The sequence below is a fragment of the Scatophagus argus genome, chromosome 7 (assembly GCF_020382885.2).
Source record: "Scatophagus argus isolate fScaArg1 chromosome 7, fScaArg1.pri, whole genome shotgun sequence".
Classification (NCBI taxonomy): Eukaryota; Metazoa; Chordata; class Actinopteri; family Scatophagidae; genus Scatophagus; species Scatophagus argus.
Window position 1 is genome coordinate 10062666 of NC_058499.1, and position 19444 is coordinate 10082109.

At 42.3% G+C, this 19444-nt stretch overlaps 1 protein-coding gene across 4 annotated transcripts in view; it reads left to right on the forward strand.

The window, feature by feature from the left end:
• syt7a (synaptotagmin VIIa) overlaps positions 1–19444 on the forward strand; it is a 74737-nt gene that overhangs the window by 28326 nt on the left and 26967 nt on the right. For 2 of the 4 annotated variants that reach the window (XM_046394165.1, XM_046394166.1), the window contains exon 1: positions 14548–17224. In XM_046394165.1, coding sequence (XP_046250121.1) covers positions 16035–17224 — 1190 coding nt within the window. In that variant the 5' untranslated portion in view covers positions 14548–16034. The other 2 variants (XM_046394168.1, XM_046394167.1) reach the window with 2 other exon arrangements.

Consider the following 19444-nt stretch of genomic DNA (forward strand, 5'->3'; position numbering starts at 1 on the left):
CGCACACACACACGCAAACACACAAGCTTCACTAACAGATATACTGTAGCTTCCTTTCACATTTGTTGCTTTAATAATCAGAGGGCTTTAATAAACATTGTCTCTTGTGAGTTTATTGGAAAATGACACTTTAGTGTATTGGAGAAGGGGCAATGTGTGCAAATGCTATGAAAATCTGTGCAAATAGTATGTGCAGTCTTGTTGAAGTGAGAATTTTCTGTTACAAGACAGTTATTAATGAAGACGTAGTACCAGTGGAATAAGTATACAGCTCGTTTACTTATGTAAAAATGCCAAAACAATGCCAATACTTCATGACAAGTAAAAGTTCTGCATTCAAAATCCTACTCAAGTAAAAATACAGATGTATAAGCAACAACATGTACTTGAAGTATCTTAGGTAAAAGTATTCCTTCTGCAGAAAAATGACCCCTGATAGTATTTTATATTACTGGATTGTTAATGCTGATGCATTAATGCTTGCTGTTGTAGCTGGTCGAGGTGAAGCTAATTTTAAATACTTTCTTTACAGTCCCAAGCCCCTCCAAAGGGTCACAAGAAATGAGTAATGAGAAAGTAAAGAAAAAAAAGGAAAGCACTGCTGCACCAATTTGCATTCATTTTTTTGGGCTTTGAACTGAATCTTTGCTTTTTGCGAAAAATTGGATAATTTGACATCTTTGGGCCTCAATCTGTCACTTAAATAAACCGACCTCAGAGGTTTCGAGGGGAAATTGTCTCCTGGGTGGAACTGCTAACAATTCATGGACATCTGAAACATGACAAAGGGCCCCGACTAGACACTTGTTTTTTAGTAAGAGTTTGCAAGCAAAGAAGGTTTGGGAGCTGACGGTTTACTGAATGATAATGTACAACAATTCTGTTTTGTGTGTAAAACGCCCATCTGAAAACTAACTGACAACTTTAGCTGTTAAGTATAACAGTAAAGTTCTCCTGAAATGTTGTTTGAACTGAACTCAAGTGCAGTATTTACCTTCCACCACTGCGTATTACTGTAGAGAGGCAATGCCACAGTTACATTAGTGTCCACATGACCACAGCAGCGGCAACTCAAATTAATGAATGTCTCAAACAAGTACAGCCCCAACATGAGTAAACTGTGCTGATACAGCATCAGTACCAGGCCACTCATTGAGGAGAAACAGAACACAGATCAAGCATGCTGACCTCTAATAGAGGGCATATCATTGTGATTATGTGGTATGAAATGTGATTGATTAAAGAGAGGCAGCCACTCATTAGGCAGACAGGCAGAGCTATACGGCCGAGTGCCACCTCACTTGACTGATTTTTTATTTATTATTTTTTATTTTTTTGAAGATTTGCATGCCTTTAGAGTTAATTGATTTCTGATTCATCCCGTGCTTGTACAACCCAAGAACACAGGTCACCTATTTCAAGTTTAATGTTGGCTCAAGCGCTTCACTTTTTTCAGCCTACCATCGCACTGCTGTGAAACTTATTGGTCCACAGATGGTAGGATTTGGCATTGCGGCAGGCTCCGCACACCACATGCCTCTCTACATTATGTCTTTAGTGTTGCTTGAATCCCCAGAAGGTGACTGTACCTAGATTACACGTCAGTGCCATTATAACGTATATGAACCATGGGGTAAATGGTCTGTGCTGAAATGGGATGGTGGTACACAGTCTTTTTATTGTTTGCTTCTCTGGAACATAGATTTGATATTCCAGTTTCAAGTAAATGGAGCAGTGAATGACTCCTGGTTTCCTGCTGTGGATGGTGATGCTTCTGCTTCCAGCACCTTGGAAAGCACCCGAGGTCCTCTATCGAGCTCTGCCAAGTACTGTCAGTGGATCTCATTTCCACCCTGTGTCAGTGCATCGCAGCAGAGCAGGGGTGGGATAGGATGACGATCCGTTGGCCTTGTGACCCTGTGAGAGCCGCTATCGACCACATCCTCACACAGAAGATGATGTGCCTTTGTCTCAGTGGAGATGCTGTTTGTGCATGTCTTATTTTTCTTACTTATCAGTCTATCTTATCCCCTGCTTATTTCAGGGTCTGTGTATGTGTGTGTGTGTGTGTGTATTTGTCTGTATGGTGGTAGGGGGGTACCAGAGTGGCATTAGGATGTTAATTAAGCCTTTTGTAGTCTTCAGACCACTACCTCAGGAAAAATGTCAGCCGCCCACTGATGAGAAACCACATTAAACACAGCTGCTTAATGTATAAAATAATAAAGTGTGACTGAGATAAATGACAGTCATTTCCACGATGATAAACGTGTTATTGAAGATGCACTGCGCTTTGACAAAGCATGAATACTAGTAATCTCGTTAAAAATCATTTTCTCACATTAACATCCTTAAGGTGTGCTATTTTCTATGTGTGACTAACCACCATGAAGGCGCAGCAGCTATTCAAGCTGTTCTTCTAAAAAAAAAAAAAAAAAAAGTTGTGGTACAGACGGTTTACACTCTCTCACTCCCCTTGATCTCTTTCTCTCTGTTATTTTCATCTTAGCCCTATATTCCCCAAGCACATGATTAGAATGTATATACAGTGCAATTTGCATAAACACGCTTACTTTCAACTGAGAATCCCTTTTTATAAAAAGGTCCTTTTTTATAGATGCATACCGTATCTGGTATGTTATAAATTCATGCATAGGCTAATTTCCTGTGCACAAAAATGTTTTCATTAGGTACAAAGTGCTCACTTGCGCAAAGCTACCACAAGCCAGTCTGCATCTAAAACTTTCATTTTTGATATTTCCGAGTGTACTCTTTGACAGTGTCAGCTTTCATAAGAACAAATGTTTGCCTCAAGCTTCACGTGTCAGTTGTGAGTGGGCCCATGCCAGTTTTGGTTATGATTCATAGGTTAATAGACAAGACATTTTGGGTGAGTGTTGCTTTCGGTGCTTTAGCTTTGGCAACCAGTGCGATGGGTTTTTATTTTAAAAGTCCTCATGTGCAGTCATCCTGAAGCCTCCCTCCTGCTTGGCTTTCTGTTATCTAAGCCCCCTGGAAGTACCGCACATTGAATGCTATCATCTCGCTCTTCTGCTTGCTCAGTCTGTTTGCTTGTTTCTGTTTATAGATGAGCATCAGCATGAAATTTTTAGAATATGTGCGATGCCAGTGTCAATTTAACAGGCAACTTCATCATTTTTACTCAGGTTTTACAGGAATTATCCCTCTGTATTGATTGATTTTATTTTCACTTCTGTCTTTGTTATGATTGTTGCAGTTAGAGATTAAAAAAAAAAAACCCAACAGAAGTAAAAGCAATGACAGCTCATGGGTCACATGGTTTTTAAGCTGCAGTGTTGTGGGGCTGTTGATTGTCAGCAGGGGCTTGTGTTGTAGGTGTTGGGTGGGATTTTCAGATATCAGAGGTGGTGCAGCTAACATCTGTTTGAGCAGCAGTGACTGTTTGGCATTCAGAAGCCCTCTGCCTGCTCCTGTGAGCCCTGTGCTGTTTGATCCGTGACATAGTTGTGAGTGGAGTTGAGATTGGACCTGACCAGATTCACAGTCTGATCCATTCCCTGTTGGACTTGTATCAACAGCCTTCAGTATTTTGGTTGCATTAACTGAGAGTAAGGAGTTGTTAGCACAGTGGTTAAGAGGATGATAGTAATTTCGTCAATCAGAGGAGAGAGAATATTATAATAACAGCAGATTATACGGATCACATGTAAGTGGCACATCGCGTTGGCATTTTTCCCGCTGATATTTAAATTTTATCCCTCAGTGTCTGCGTGCCTCCTGATGTCGCTGAAAACTCCAGAAGAGCACAGGTGTTTAAAAAAAAAAATGTTTTGACAGATGAAAGAATTATCACTTGATGATTTTGCCACGGACAGCCATTTTAATAGTGCACTCCTCTCTAATTATGGTGTGATGTGGGTAATATTGAGCGAGCATGTAGACTCTTGCTGCCTGCTAATTCACAGCAAACAAACACAGCTGGGTGTTGGAAGGCAGTGCACTGCCAACTGAGACAGACAGTGGTAGTTTCACTCTGTCTCCTCTCATGTCTGTACTCTTCAAGAAAACCCTCAGCATCACCCCGGGCAGTCCAACACCAAGTCTTTTTGCGCTCAACTGCAGTTCTGTAGCAAAAAAATCTGGGTCCCCATACATACTTCAAATGCATCCATTATCCTGCCTTTGCAAATAACCGAATCAGCAACTGAGCACATGAATCTGTAGTTGTCACAGGGCAATCAGCACTTAAATGTTTCTGACATTAAAGATAGCTTACATAATCCGAAACCTCAGCATGTTACAGCCCTCTTTTGTCAACATACTTACTATGTCAAGTTTTCTCTCTGAGGTTTTTGAACATTATAGTTCATTATATCTTTATTATTTTACACTGGGCAAAAGACAAAAGATAAAAAGCCACCTTCGCCTGGCTGTTACACTGAGAAAGAACAAATCCTTCAGATTAAAAGACAAAATATGTTGTTTGTCCATGTTCTCTAGAGTGACACATAGAAGCATTTCTGACCTAACGCCCCATCTGCGGCACTACATCATTTGCCTGTGCTTTCCAAAATCGTAACAGATTTGGTTTGCGTGATGTGACAAAGCCATGGTGAGGGTTTGATGAGGTGTGAACAGAAGAATGACATAGTTAGATTTAAGGAAAGATCATGACAAGGCAAAAAAGTAGTAGTAGTTAGCTGAGGTATTGGAAATGATGTGGTTGGTCCCCAATCTTATGGTTAAGGTTGGGGAACAAAAACGGTCAGTAATATAGGAAAAATAAAACAGTGACTCATAGTTAAAAGCTGGAAACAACTATCTCCAGTGTTCAAGTCCACCCAAATCTCCTCCCCACACCAACTTTATCGCTTTGGAAACTGTCACCTGAATTCCTCTTCTGCTACTGCTGAAATAACTATAGCAGCTAGAGGGCTTTGTCACTTGAATGTAAACATGTCAATAAATATGGCACCGGGCCCCCTCCCTGGGTACTTAGTTCTACTACTCCCACTCACAACACACCTGCTCATCTGTTGTGCTATGTTTATAATTATTTATATTTATAACCTGCTCCAATGGGGTTTGATTGTCAAAAAAAAGTGTTAGTGGATTGTTTTTTGTCCAAGTTGAGGCTTGCTGCATTTTGAGTATGTCTCATAATTGGTTCTTCATATCAGCTGGAGTTATTCTGAACGCGTGGCTCACAGCCAGACAGTGCTGAATACTGTAATGGTGTGAAACCCTTTGTCATATAACAAAAAGACGGCTGGTTTAAATTAGACTCAAGTATTTTCAAGGGTATTTGAGTGGAGGATGAGGGAGAAAATTGCTCACCCTTCCAGCGGTTTCCTTTAACCCTCATTTGGGTGGTTGTGATGATTTTCTTCATTGTTTCTTGCTTCATGTCCTTAGAGCTGATAAGCTTTGTTATGTTCACTACTACAGATCCCTGCAGTCTCCACAACTCCCAAGAAGGTAGAAATAGAGTGTTTGTTATCCACTCTTGTGAGTGAGCTGAAAGAAAGGTGTGGAAGAGATGGTTTTGAAGCTGTGCATTTCTTTGTGTGTGTGCATGGAAATAAGAATCGCAGGACTTGGTGCCAACTGCAGACTGTTTGTGTCCTTCCTTGTTTTCACATCCAATCCTCTCGGGATTTCCTGTCGCTCATTGTTTCTCTCAGTTCACTTTTCGCACCTGTCCCTGCCTCCCATCTCTTTGTCTCACATGCCATCCTGCACTGTCCTCGTTTTGTTGTCCTGCTGGCTGCTTCTTTTTTTTATTTTTGTTTTTTTTAATTCTGAATTTGATTTCTATTTTCAGTTCTCACCCCTCTTTCTATTCTAGACTCTCAGTCATCTACTGTGTCTTCCCACCTTCCTGAAATTTTTACGATAGCATTGAATGATACATGAGTTTCCTTTGATAGCCTCTCCCCGCCTGAAATTCAAAGAATTTCAAGCTGTTTTGCCTACCCAGAAATCATCAGACAAGGATACGGTATTTATTGCAGTGTGTTTATGTACAGTCATTCTATTTTTTTGTATGTGGCGAGTCTATCTCTTGGGCATGCAGATGTTTTGAAGCTGTAATAGCATCTTCATTTCTTCAAAATGTAACAACTATCAAATGCAATATTGTAATTGTATATATAATAATATATGCAAGATTGTAAAAAAACATGAATGGTCTATATAACATTGGCAGAGAACATGCTACTGATGCTGTGGTGACTTCTATGTCCATGGTAGTTTGTAGAGAGACTGTTCATGGGAGTCAGTATTTAAATTATAAACACACCTCCTGCATGCAGCTGTTCAACTAGTAATTCCTGTCAGATCTATGTTTATTCATTTGTTGACCTTTCTGTTTCAGGTTGGTACTGATTATACAATAGATGAGCAGCTTTGTTTCCTTGTGTGTGATGGATATAATTTTTGTGAGCTTTATCATTTTCGCTCAGCAGTGCACTTGTCAACTCTGGCTTTGTAACAGCTTCAACAGTATCCAGAGGCACAGAATCCAAGTTGTGGACCATAATGCTATCTGCATTTTCTGCACTTTGTGGAGACAGCATTGGTTCAGAAGCTCAATAAGCTGTGGCACAATTTGCATTTCCATAGGCTTATGCTATTTATAAGCATTGCATGCATCATAGATAGGTCTGAGTCAGTTCATAAACTCAGGCTGATTGCCTCTATGTTGTTTTCCCCATGTTTAGACAGATTTGTATTTAGGACAGGTGGAATACATGTAGTTGTAAATGCTGGGTGTATGCTAGTCAACTTCCATGCTGCTGAAATTCATGAGGTTGTGAAGAAAGTTGCATAAGTAACATTTATTAATTGGTATACTAGCACATGAAAAATGTAGAGATTATTCCTGATCGGATGGGAGGATTGTCACTGATGTTGACGTGTGCCTCCTCAGGCTGCTAAGCTGAGTTGTCCTCTGTAAAGGGAGTGTTCAGGAAAAGCCTTTGGGCGGTTGCATATAAGAGTTGGTAAATAGACCCCCAGTAATCACACCATGTGACTATTTGTCAACATGGATATGAAATAGCCTGAAGACAACCATTTTGTCAGCCACTATTATTTTACTATATATTAAGATGTTTTAAGATATAAATATTAATTACTTCATTGCTTGTGATTTTTTTTTGCTGAACATTTAATGGCTAAAACACGCAGACATGTCTTCTCTGATATTATGATACAGTAGCCATAAGTGCCTCAGACTTCTTCAACAAAATTAGTAGGATCCTGAAGAGCATCAGAGGGACACCATTTTTCACGCCTGAGTGGCAATCCTAGCATGTTGTTTTTGTATTTTTGAAGCTTTCAATAAAATAGGTATCAAAGACACTTTTAGATAATTTAACCATTTAGCTAGATTCCTCATCATCCTTTGCTCAGTGTGACCAGTATCTCTGCAGTTTACAAGGGGGTTGTAGACAATACTGCAGTGGCACTAGGTGCTGCTAACAAAGTTGCTGTGCTGAGATTCTGAAACGTCACCATAAAACAGTAACGGGAAGCTTTATCACTGAAAATAGTATTGTGCTTTGTCTACCCTGAGAACAGCAGTGTAGTCAACATAGAAGACTATGGTGACAGCCTTACCTGCGTGCAGCAGCATTTTGCACTGAGGGATAGGCAGAGGAAAGTCTCGGTTCCTCTTCGTCCAAATCAACAGATGAAACAACAGTTTTCTCTGCATTTTTTCCCCCTTCACGCACCCCTGGGTTTGGCCCAAAACGTTGTGTTTGTAATCCTCTGGTTTGAAATGGAGACTAGCAGTGTTCTCTCCACATCTAGGATTATTCACTGCCTTCGGCCACTGCCTACAATGCTGTGGATGCTTTACTGACAAGTGATGTAACTCACTCCAGCACCCTGTTTCCTCTGCAGCTGGGAGCAATGCAAGTGAACACGATTTTGACCAAAAAGAAATCTTTTGAGATGGTCTGAGAGCAAGCACCTGCAGTATAAGAACCCTTACTCTTGCTGCCACAAGATGGGGAATCTGGCTGCAACTGGAGGGGAAGCTATCTTGGTTTGTTGTTCATGGTGCTCATTGAACAGGTCGAGAATTTTGGATGGGCCTACAACTCAGAGCAGAACCTCATTTCACATAGTTAGGTAGCTCCCTAGCTAGCATCAAGAGTGGATGAGATTGGTGCAGCAGTACAACTTGTTGTGAGTCTACTTACAGAAATAAAATGACAATGGCAGGAATGATGTATCACTCACTACTTAGGGTTTTATGACTTAAAACACCAGTAACATCCCCTGCTCAACAAGAAATAAGGTGACAATAATACAATGTCTATCTGAATGAAAAATATGAAATTATTTCATTCTGTTTATGTTAGCCATCATTGGCTTCATTGGCAACGTGTGCTTGCTACATATGAGCTGCATGGATTAAGACAGTTGGCTCAATCAGAAGGAGAAAAGAGACAGAACTAAATTCAGAACGTATGGTTGGCTGAAGTCCAGTGAGGTCTACTAAGGCTATGCTGAAGCCTCCTTACAAGAGTAAAGTGGAAGCAGGGAGGTTGCCTGGTCTATGCTTATATCACCATAGTCCAGTTTGATCTCCATTCTCAAGCTCCATGCTCAGCCCCCAGCAAGCAAGGCTACCACAGGAAATTGCCCTTCTGCCAACTTATGATCCCATTGTCCAAGCCAAGCCATGATAGCGACTCAGTGTGTTTTCCTCCCACGCATTTTCTGGGATGGAGAATCCTCGCCTGCCCTCAGTGTGTATCAGAGCATCACTTTCAGGGAAGCATGCGTGGTATTTGATGGGGTGGGGCAGCTTTAGACTGATCCCCTCCCTGTCCCCACTTGTAGCAACGTAGCAAAGAGATTACTTGCATTGTGACACGTGTGAAACACCTTTAACTGTAATGAGCTTTTCTAGTAGACTGCACCTAGCAGACCTCACTTTTTGAAGCCTTTAAATTGCCATTATTTCCATGGTTACAGCAGGTCATGCTCTAGCTATTTGAAATCAGGCTGGTGCAGGACATTCTAGAGGCTTCTCTCCAGTACCCAGTGGATTACCTTAAAGAGCCAATTGCCATGTAAATTTCAGGGTGGTGCGAATGATAATCATAGTCAGAAATGGCTCTCCACAGCAGATTCGATTTGACTTTGATGAGTGTAATCAGGAGACCATCAGGTAAAGGACTGATAGCACAGTGTTCCTGAGATAATGGGAGAGGCATTTACACTTGAAATTAGTATAGCAAAAACACAGCTTCAAAGCATAAATCTAAGCTAACCTTTTGTTTCTCTCCTTTCTCTGCCATCCCCTCCCTCCGCTTCGCTCAAGGGGAAGAGGAATAAGTCAGGAGTGGAAACAGCCGACACTCCAGACTCAGCACGTGGGCGAGGGGAGAAGAAAGCCATCAAGTAAGTGCCTGGTAACTGGTTGGGGTAGAAAAATCTGGTGATAATGAACTCTGTTTGGCTCAGCTTCGAGTCCCTCAATGTGTGCCACACAAACAAGGCAGAAAATGAAGCCTGTTGTTTTATCTCGAAGGGCACAATCTCTGCAAGAGCTTGTTCAGACAGACATTAAATGAAAGGTTAGTGATTTAATCAGTATAGATTAAATCTGCATTATCTTACCTGTGAAGCTTTTGGCTGGACGAGTCTGCTCCGGCACTTATCTTATGGGTTGTAAGATAGGTCTCCCTTAAGTGCAGGCCTTTAGCCACGCCTCTGCATTGCTTAAAATGCTGCAAGTAAATGGAGGGAGGCTCAAGCACTCTTTGGGAAATCATTGGAGTATAAGTGTTTGGGAGGATTTTTTTTTTTATCTAACATTTCTTACAGGGCTCAAACTAAGATTAAGGTATTTTCTGTTCTTGATGAAAAAGGCTATAGGTCAGCGCCAGAAAATGTCAGCTTTGTAATGTTAAGTACAATACTTTATCCACAAAATGCCTCCGTTAACCTGCTCATCATGACTTCTCTTCTGTAGCCTGTTGTCTCTGCTATCTCTGAATGTCTGTGCTTTCTTTGCTTTCTGTATTGGACGGTTTTAAGCACCAAAGATGGGCTAAATGAATGTATTCTGACTTGAGTCACTCGGTCTCTTAATTTTTTTGCATTTTCTTTCTCACTGGCTCCAGCAGCATTGGTGTGCTCTCTTGGTCATTTCAGCTTACGACTTCTTCTCTTTGTGCATTGCCTTTCTCTCCCGCTCTGTCCCTGTGCTACAGCTCTGACCACTGCTGTGTGACTTGTATGACATCAGTGATTTTGCTCACCTTTTCCTCCTCTACTTTGACTGTCTGCGATTTATCTCTCTGCCTTGTGTCTCATGTGCTCATGTGTTCTCACTTCTCACGCCGAGGATGGGGCCCAGACTTCTTAATGTTTACTCAATTGTGTTTCATCAGTGGTGCCTTGCTAGATGAACAGAATGTAATCACATGCTGTACGTATTCATCAAGTTATGACTTCCTTTTTTCTTGCTGCATATCTCCTTCTCTGTTTCTCTGTGTCTTTGCTACAGCACATTGCTTTATGAAAAGCTTTTGTGAATGCCTTTTTCCCCACCAGGCTGCCCTTTTTTATTTTTAAATCTGACCACTATGGTGACTTGTCAACATCAGATGGAAAAATAGACAATAATCTGGACTTGTCGGTCGATGCAGCTGTAAGATGAACCCTCTTCCTTAAGCCAAGCCCTTGCATCATCATCTCCAAAAAGCAGGAGCACCCGATGCAAATAGTTGGTTGGTGCCAAGGCTGTCCATAGTTGTGTTGCTCTGACCTGTCTCTCTCTTTGGCCACAGTGATCTAGACAGAGACTTTTGGAATAACAATGACAGCAGCACAGTGCAGCAGAGGTGGAGCTCCTATCCGCCCAAGGAGTTCGTACTAAACATTTCTCCCTATGCCCCATATGGAGATCCCCGCCTCACACTCAAGTGAGTCTTGGTCCAAGGCTGGTAAGAGACTTCCCCCTGAGCAGGGCTGTAACGAGGCAGGGGCGCTGCCGCTTTCCCCCCTTTTTCATTTCCCGTTTTTTCCCTTTCCTTTCTTTCCTTGCGCTGCTCTCCTCTCCCCTCCTGACACCAGCCCCGTATCTAGCCGTGCAGTCACCATCACGAGCGGCTCATCAAATTGAACCATTGGATGATGATGTTACAATAGCTGACAGGTTATTAAATCCACGTAGTTTCACAGTGTGGATTATTTTTCTTTTCCCGAGGACCAAATTTTCTCATGAGTAACCAGAGATATTTAGCCAAATGCCTTTTAAAAAAGCCATTCTATAAATGTCATACTGTTGCAATATACACAAACTGCACATTTCTACACCTATTATTGTTGCATAATGCGATTTCCATCAACGATAGTAATAACAACAACGACAATAACTCACCCAATGTTAGCACACTGGAGGGCAAAAATGGTTACTAATGATTACTCATAATTTGCTTGGGAAATGTGAGTGTAGGAAATGTCATATGTGCACATTAAAGCATCCCCACAACAGCCATTCAACTACCACTGCAGCAGCAAAGCAGCACAACCCCAGGCTAATTTGTGCCACCACTTCTCACATCCTGTCACCTTTTATTGAACATGTAGGAGCATGCTCAGATGCCCCCCCACTCCCTACAGCCCTGCTGATCCCACTAACTTCTGACCTCTGACCTCTCTCCCATGGAGTTTAACCATGGAGACGGACAACCCTCGTAGCCTTTCTCTCCAAAAGACGTGTGTATACTTTAACCCACCTTCTCTGTGTATCTCCCTGTATTTGCTTGTGTGAACTGAAATCTGCAAGTTGTTGTTGTTGTTGTTGCTGTTGTTGTGGAGGGTTGACCGTTAAACCAGGTGCCAGTGTTCACCTGTGGTTTACATCTATCCGTGGCTTCTCTCTGATCCCCATTAACCTAATATCTAATGTGTACTGCACTAACATTGTGGCACCTGAATGTGTCTTCTGCCTATCACATTGCGAGTAAAGGTAACAGTGCTTTTACGTGATGAAATAAAAGTCATTTTTTCACTCACTTGACACTTGAATCCAATAAAGCAGCAGCAAGGTCATACCTATCTCCCTCTGGGCACCAAGAGGACTCTCTAAGCTTAGACATCCTGCTGCCAGGCATCTGTCTGATAAACTGTCTAATAACTGGTCATCTTTAATAGACCTAGCTGTTGAGGACTGTGTGTTAAATTGCCTGGAGAAAGGAGGCAGCGGTGTGCTTATGAGCGCGATGGATATATGGATTACTGTCTGAAAACTCTGCCTGAAGATGATGACTGCTGACCTCTAGAAACCAGCTTTAGATGTGAGTGGTTGTGTTTTGAGTTCATTTTTCAACAACCCTCAAGGTTGTCTATCACCTTTCAGGAAGCCTTGTCTTGAATGTGTCAAGTTCCTCCTCTGTCCAATGCTTTAAAATAAAAACAAAAACAAAACAGATTAACTTTTCACTAAAATGAACAATTTGATCAGCAGTGTGTGAGTGCGTAAAAACACTGACATGCAAGTAAAAAATCGTAAAATAAGACGTCGTTATGAGCTTGAATATTATATTTCTAAGTCGGAGACGGAGCGGTCGACCTCCTGACTCCAGCCAATAAAATTCTGCTAAAGCCAAGAGACAGCTGGGAAATCATTTCCTGTTTGAGATTCTCTTGAGATCAGCAGCTTTCAATCTCTGTAACGACACTGGGCCTCATTTATCAAACAGGTTACGAACCCTGCACGATCAATCTCCATATTTAAGGACTTATTGGATTGAAGGTTCAGTTCTACAATTTTTCAATACTGAACTTATATATTTGATGACAGCAACAGTCATGACACAGTCTTGCCAAAATGATCAAGAACTGACATAAACCATTTTTTAAATGCAGGCATCAAGTTCTGTGAATTATATTTACTGTATATTAGATTTTATTTTATCAATCTGATAACTTTGAGGTGAAAAACAGCAAAAGATTACATGGCTATAATTCTTTTGGAAATTGCTTCTACTGCCAGTGAAGTTCAGTGAGAAGTGGGATGGATTTCTGAATGCTTTATTCCTGTAAATGCTCTAGGTGATTCATAGTGCCATTTGCGTATGTGTTCGCACTTTTAATAAAGAGTAAAGACATTCACCTTGTGCCTGGCTCGATAAATGAGGCCCATGTCTCCTGTGTTGACCGTTGCTTCAGCAGTGTCATCCATGTTGCTGTTGTGATTGATGACTTACACGCATGCACTGTCAGGTCAATTGGTCAGAATTAAATGTGAAAGGTGACCTTCAAGGGGACATGATGCAAGTGTAGCACACCACCACCACCACCACCACCGCCACTCCCGATCCTGTGCGCACACACCAGACAACAACATCTTCTGTGCCTCCTATTTTGTGTCTCCTAGAGCAGGAACACTATGCATATTAATGAATTTAGTCATGTCACCAGAGGGCACTACTGTGCTTTATTTTTGATCATCACTGCTTTCAGAGAAGACATGACATTTAAAATCCAAATCCACCTTTGAGAGGAAATCTGAGACAAACACTGGTCTTAAGTATGAACACTTATTAATTCCTGTACCTTGCTCCATTTTTGGAGGTCGATATGATTAGATTGCCCTTATGATCCTTTCTACTGTGTGGTGCTGGTATTTCACTACTTCCTGTTGACTCCTATTAATGCTAAGTGGTGATCAGATGACAGGCACATCTTTAAGAAAGGAAATATTACATATTAAGATCTAAAGATAGAGTGTAATTGATGTTTTCCAGGAACAAATGCACTTGTATTTAACCAAATGTTTCTTTGGATGACTTCCCAAATGAGTCCATTATTTGCCAGAGTATTTGTACAAGCAGTCCTCCTGTTACTCTAAGGTGCTGCCTTTGAACTGCACAGTGAAGTAGCACATTTCAAGCCCCAAATACCCAAACGAATGAGAGAATGAAAACTAAATAACCAGCATCTGCACACTGTTGCCGCTAGTGAATGCTGGCAGCTGTAGTATTGGTCCTCCAGGCCCAAAGGAGTGACCTCTTGCTGGTTTTCCACCCTCCACAGGCTCACTTTCTCCTCCTCTACCTCTTCTTCCCTGCTCTCCTCTCCCCATCCCTCTCTCCCTCCACACTGGACTGCAGACCTTTTCATCCACCTGCCTCTCACGTGGCCTGGAAAACTAGCCGTACCCCCTCACACACTCTACTGATCTGATTCACTTCCTTAGCCATGTGGTTGCTCAATCTATTTTCCTGTGTGTGTGTTTGTGTCTGTCTTTCTCACACTCTTTGGTCTTTTTCTCCTCTGCCTGTCGTTATTCTCCCTCTTCTATACCCTCTGTTTGCTGTGGGACCTCCGCACCCTGTCTCTGTCTCTTAGTGGGGCAGTTTCAGGGGGTCAGAAGGGGGCAGCAACTGGGCATGGGGATAATGGGGGGGGTCCTTATCGCAGTGACAGCGTGAAGAGCATGGTGACAGAGGGAGTGAAGGCCGGGAGGTGGCAGACCGTCCAGGGCCACATGCAGTCCGGAGGATTGCGATCCAGCGAGTGAGTTCAGAACCGGGCGTAAAAAAAGTGAAAATTTCAGTTACTGTGCAGCAGAATAAACACATTATTACCATGAACATACTATCCTTCCACATTTTTACCTCAGCAGCAGCTGTGATTAGATGAATGAATCCATTCTGAGTATAAACCTGGAGAGTCAGGTCAAGATCAGCAGGGAGGACAGTGCAGCTCAGGTGTCAAGGTGAGCGTGTGGGCACAGATCAAGGTGTGAGCGCTGGGGAAATGTGAACTCTCGTCATCGTGAGAAGATAACAATAGTTACTCGAGCTGTATCACACTGACTCAAACTGTGAGCTGACACAATCGGCCAAGCTGCTACTGTATAAATCTGCGGAAGAAAATGATTTAGGCCCGTTTATGTGATGAAATGCACTGCCTGCAACTGTACTTTTAAAAATGTAACAAATTTTCTCACGCTGACTGAAATAATGCCTCATACAATGACGATCCGCCTTTTGATTCAGATTTAGCCTGAAATGTCAACTGCGTGCTGGTTGCAGACTGCGTGTATCCCACAGCCATGACGTATTACATGATTTAGGGTCTATATTCAGCATGTTGTAAATGAAGCAGTTAATTTTCAGTTCTTCATGATTTTTTGCACCTTCCCTTGGCACCTCATGTCTGTGATTTCTTCCTCCACAACACATTTACGCTCATCACTACCTCACTCCTCATTCTTCTCTCCTCTTCTCATCTTTCTTTTTGCCCCCTGTCTATAATTGGATTCTATTTTCAGGCTGCTATAAGTGTCTGTGTCTCTTGTGTTTGTGTCTCGCACCCCATTTTCTGTCTCTCCTCCATCGTCACCCTCTGCTCTTATCGCTCCCATCACTCTCTCTCCATCTTTCTGCCACTGTGTGAAGCCACTCTTCTTATTCTCCTTTTCTCCTGTTTTGCCCACTCCCTGTTTCATTTCTGCAAAACTTTCCATTTACCTTTTTATCATTTTATTTGTGACAACCAAATAAGATGGATAGCACGCTAAAAGCCTTATGCAAAGTTGTGTTAGGTGAAGTAATGCAGAGCGGTAAAGTAAACTGCACCTAACTGATGTGAATAGCTCTCTCATGACCTAATTTTGGTAGTCTGGGTTACACAGCGATCTGAGAGAGAAGAGGATATATTTAGTGAGTAGGAAAAAATATAAAAAAGAAGATGATACAAGATACTGTAGAGCTCAGAAAACACAGGGATAATGTACCTGTAAATGAGTGATGACATGTAAATAACATGTTCCATACAGTTTCATACAAATTGATGCAACTGCAAAGGGATTTTTGACAAGGCTATGAACCAATTATAATGGGGAGGAGTGGAAAATGACAGGCTGACGGAGGGAGGGAGGCAAACTGTAGGACTTGGTTGGCTGTTGGGATGTCTCTAGAGGTACAGCATGTGTTTAAAAGACGAAAGACTTAGAGAGAAAGGAAGGAAGGCTGTCAGAGATAGAAAAAGTTGACTGACGAGTAGAGGAAATGGGGATCTCTCATCAGAGCAAAAAACCCTCATCAAGAAGGCCAGGAATCTGCAAAATCACGACCCACCCGTCTCGACGAGGTCACGTGGCGCAGACTCGCGCTACGCCCGTGCGGACAGTACACATCCGACCACTGCCCGCGCGAAGCACACCCTCACGCAAACAGCACGCTCAGGCCGCGCAGACACGCAAGGTGCATACACATCTGACGCAGACGCACAGGGCGAGCTCACACTGCTGCCCGACACAGCCCTATGAGCAGTACACAGCACACAGCGATCACTCAGGCTGCACTTTCTACTGCTATTTCTGCTACTTCTGTTACTGCTGCTGCCTCACGTTGCTCTCTTTCTCTCTCCTCCTCCTCCTGTCTCCACCGCTTAACACTCCTCCCTCTGCCTCTTTCTCCACTTTGTCCTCAAATACCACTCTTCCTCCTTCCTCCTCTTCCCCTCCACGACCATCAACTTCCTGTTTGGATGAACTTTCCTGTATCTATCCTGATGTCAACCTGACTTCTTCTGCTGTGCCTCCCTCTTGCCCTGCGTTACCTTGTCTCATCTCTGATGGTTCTTTTCCTCTCTTCTATGTCTCATCTCCTCACCTCACCACTTCTGACCAACTCTCCTCCTTTTGCCATGGCTCCTCGACTACATCTACCTCTTCCTCCTCTTCCACATCCTCTGACTCCTTCTTCCCTCCCCATCATCCTATCCTCTGCCGGTCTTGGCCATCTTCGCGCTCTCTTATCTCCTTGCTACTCTGCCCTCCCAGCTTTGGGGATCCAGTCTTGTCCTATGCATCCACTTTGGAGCACATCCCCTCTGGGCCGACCCGGCCCCGGACACTGCTGCGCCAGCAGAGCCTTCAGCAGCCCCTCATCCGCCCATCAGGCCCTGGCCTCGGTCATCCCACCACATCCCAGAGCTTGGGACAATTACACACTGCACCTGGACAGCCTGGGGGAGGCGGGGGTGCTGGGAGAGGAGAGGGAGGTAGCAGCAGTGGTGAGGGTGGGGGTGCAGGTACACGAGGCGGTCCCCGGAGTGCACGGGGCAGCCCAGCTGGAGCAGGTGCCTCTCGCTATAGGGGAGGTGGAGCAGGAGGGCGCTCACGTGCAAGTCCTGGCAGCTGGGACTACATGATGGAGCAGATGCGGAATCGCGGCCTGGACGTCAAGTCCTTCCTGTGAGTCTCTACAAGTCTTCCATTGTATGTTTATGCGGTCTTTTGTAGTGTCACCTGCTTAGGCTTCTGTCCGTAGCTGTGCTCTAAGGTGTATGCTAAGCCAAGTATTGTTACTTTATGTATTTGTTTAAGGAACCACTTTGTTTTTATGTGTAATGCCTTAAAAATATACATATACATATACATATACATACATACATACATACATACATACATACATACATACATACATATACATGTACATGTTTAAGTACTGACTAATCTGCTTCTGCTCCCATCTTTGTGAAATACTATTCTGTGCCTTTTCTTTAGGGTATTTTCTTTCAGTTTGCATCTGATATCCAGGGAAGGATATTACCTCTGTCTATCACAATATGTGCTGTATGCTTGAGTGCATACATGTATAAATGTGTATTGTGTAGGTGTGTGTTTATGGCTTATTGTGTTAATGGGGGATGGTAGAGTTGATGAGGTTGTCTTACTTGAAAAATCTATTATAAATTTTAATAAGGGTAGAGTTATAAATGTAAATAAGTTAGCTCTCTGCCCTGTGTTTGCGTAGGAGATGGATCAACATCTCATCTTATCAAGATGCGACAGATGACACACCAACATTAACAATTATGAATTAGATTTTATTCTTAGCGAGGGAGTAATGATAATGGTAATATGGTCACTTAATATGTTTTATGAGCTCTGCAAAATGTTTAATGAATTAACACATGGTCAGCAGTTACAGTTTTCAATCATGAAGTAATGTATCAGCTTAAATTAATTTCAAAGCTTCTTATTGAGCAATCTGTTAAAAAAAATAAATTTTTCCTAACTTAAGAATGGATGACATTATGTGCATGAAAAATGGAAAGGAAGTTGCCACATATTGTGAGCTATTTCTGTCCCTTTCTGTAATAAATTGCTCAATGTTTACACTGTATGCTCTGCTAAACAGTAACATCTGCTTGGATGGCATTCAGACTGTCTGCTGCAATTGTCTTTACGGGACAGAGCTAGTGGTGTTAGTTCATAATATTCATGAGACGGTGTCATAAAAAGTCACAATATATTATATATTCACATCGTTCGACTCAATTACATGATGTTATTTCTGAGCTGTCCTTTGGAATGACTGTTAAATATCCTGCTTAGGAGACACACCAGTAGGCATAATCCGTATTTCATGAGTATTTGCAACTGAAATGGCACCAATTTTTTCGGTTCCACTGTAACTTTTATGCTAATAGTAAATCCGTGTCTGCTGGTTGTGCTGCCAGCCTGCTGACATGTGTGTCAGCATGTGTTCATCACAAAGTTCACGTGTCACTGTGCATCAGTATGAGAACAAGGGTTAAGCAGCTGTGTGTAGATCTGTGTTAACCCCGAAGCATTGATCTTATGTCACCAGCGCCATTACTTCTACAACATATTGTTACTTCAGGCCAGATGTGTGTGTGTGTGTGTGTGGGAGGAGGGGGTAGTAATGAAAGGATGAGGAAGGACACTGCCAAGGTACAACATGTGTTTAATGTCCCTTTGCACTGAATTCATTTTACATTTCACCATTGGTTTTTATTTTATTTTTTAAGTGCGTTAAAGCTTCTCTGGGTATGTGAGTGTGACGCAGCTGAACTAATACCACCAGCTAACTGAGCATTAGCTGTGTAACACATGCCACCACCAAGGTCATTGAGAATATTGGCCATAATGGTTAACTATATCACTTATCATTTTGAAGTGAAATTGAGGTCATTGTTGTATTTCCTTCTCTGGAGCAGAAACACCTTATAAGATTGATGACAAAGTGGTGCGGTAATAGACACGACCCATTGTTCAAGCCAGTTAATTTCAATTTTGGCCAAATTCCCAACTGGGTGAATCATTGCTCAATGAATGTGTTGATGTCGCTGACACACATATCTTGCCTTTCAAGCCGTTTGACCAAATGGATCTCTTGGGTTATTGGTCTTCATGGTTTTTGGCTTAAAATCAATAATTTATTCTAGGGTCATTAATGTCTGTTCCCAATCTTGCCTCTGCTGCCTTAATGTTTGATGCATTGATTTAAGGGTTTTACCAGTATTCTTGAGTCTTGATGCTCATACTTAATAGATGATGGGAGAAGGGGGATACAATAACCGTTATATCCCGTACTATACTTATAGAATCAGTACCATAACGTCATATCATATAGACCACTGATTCCTGACTAGGGGTAGACCTACG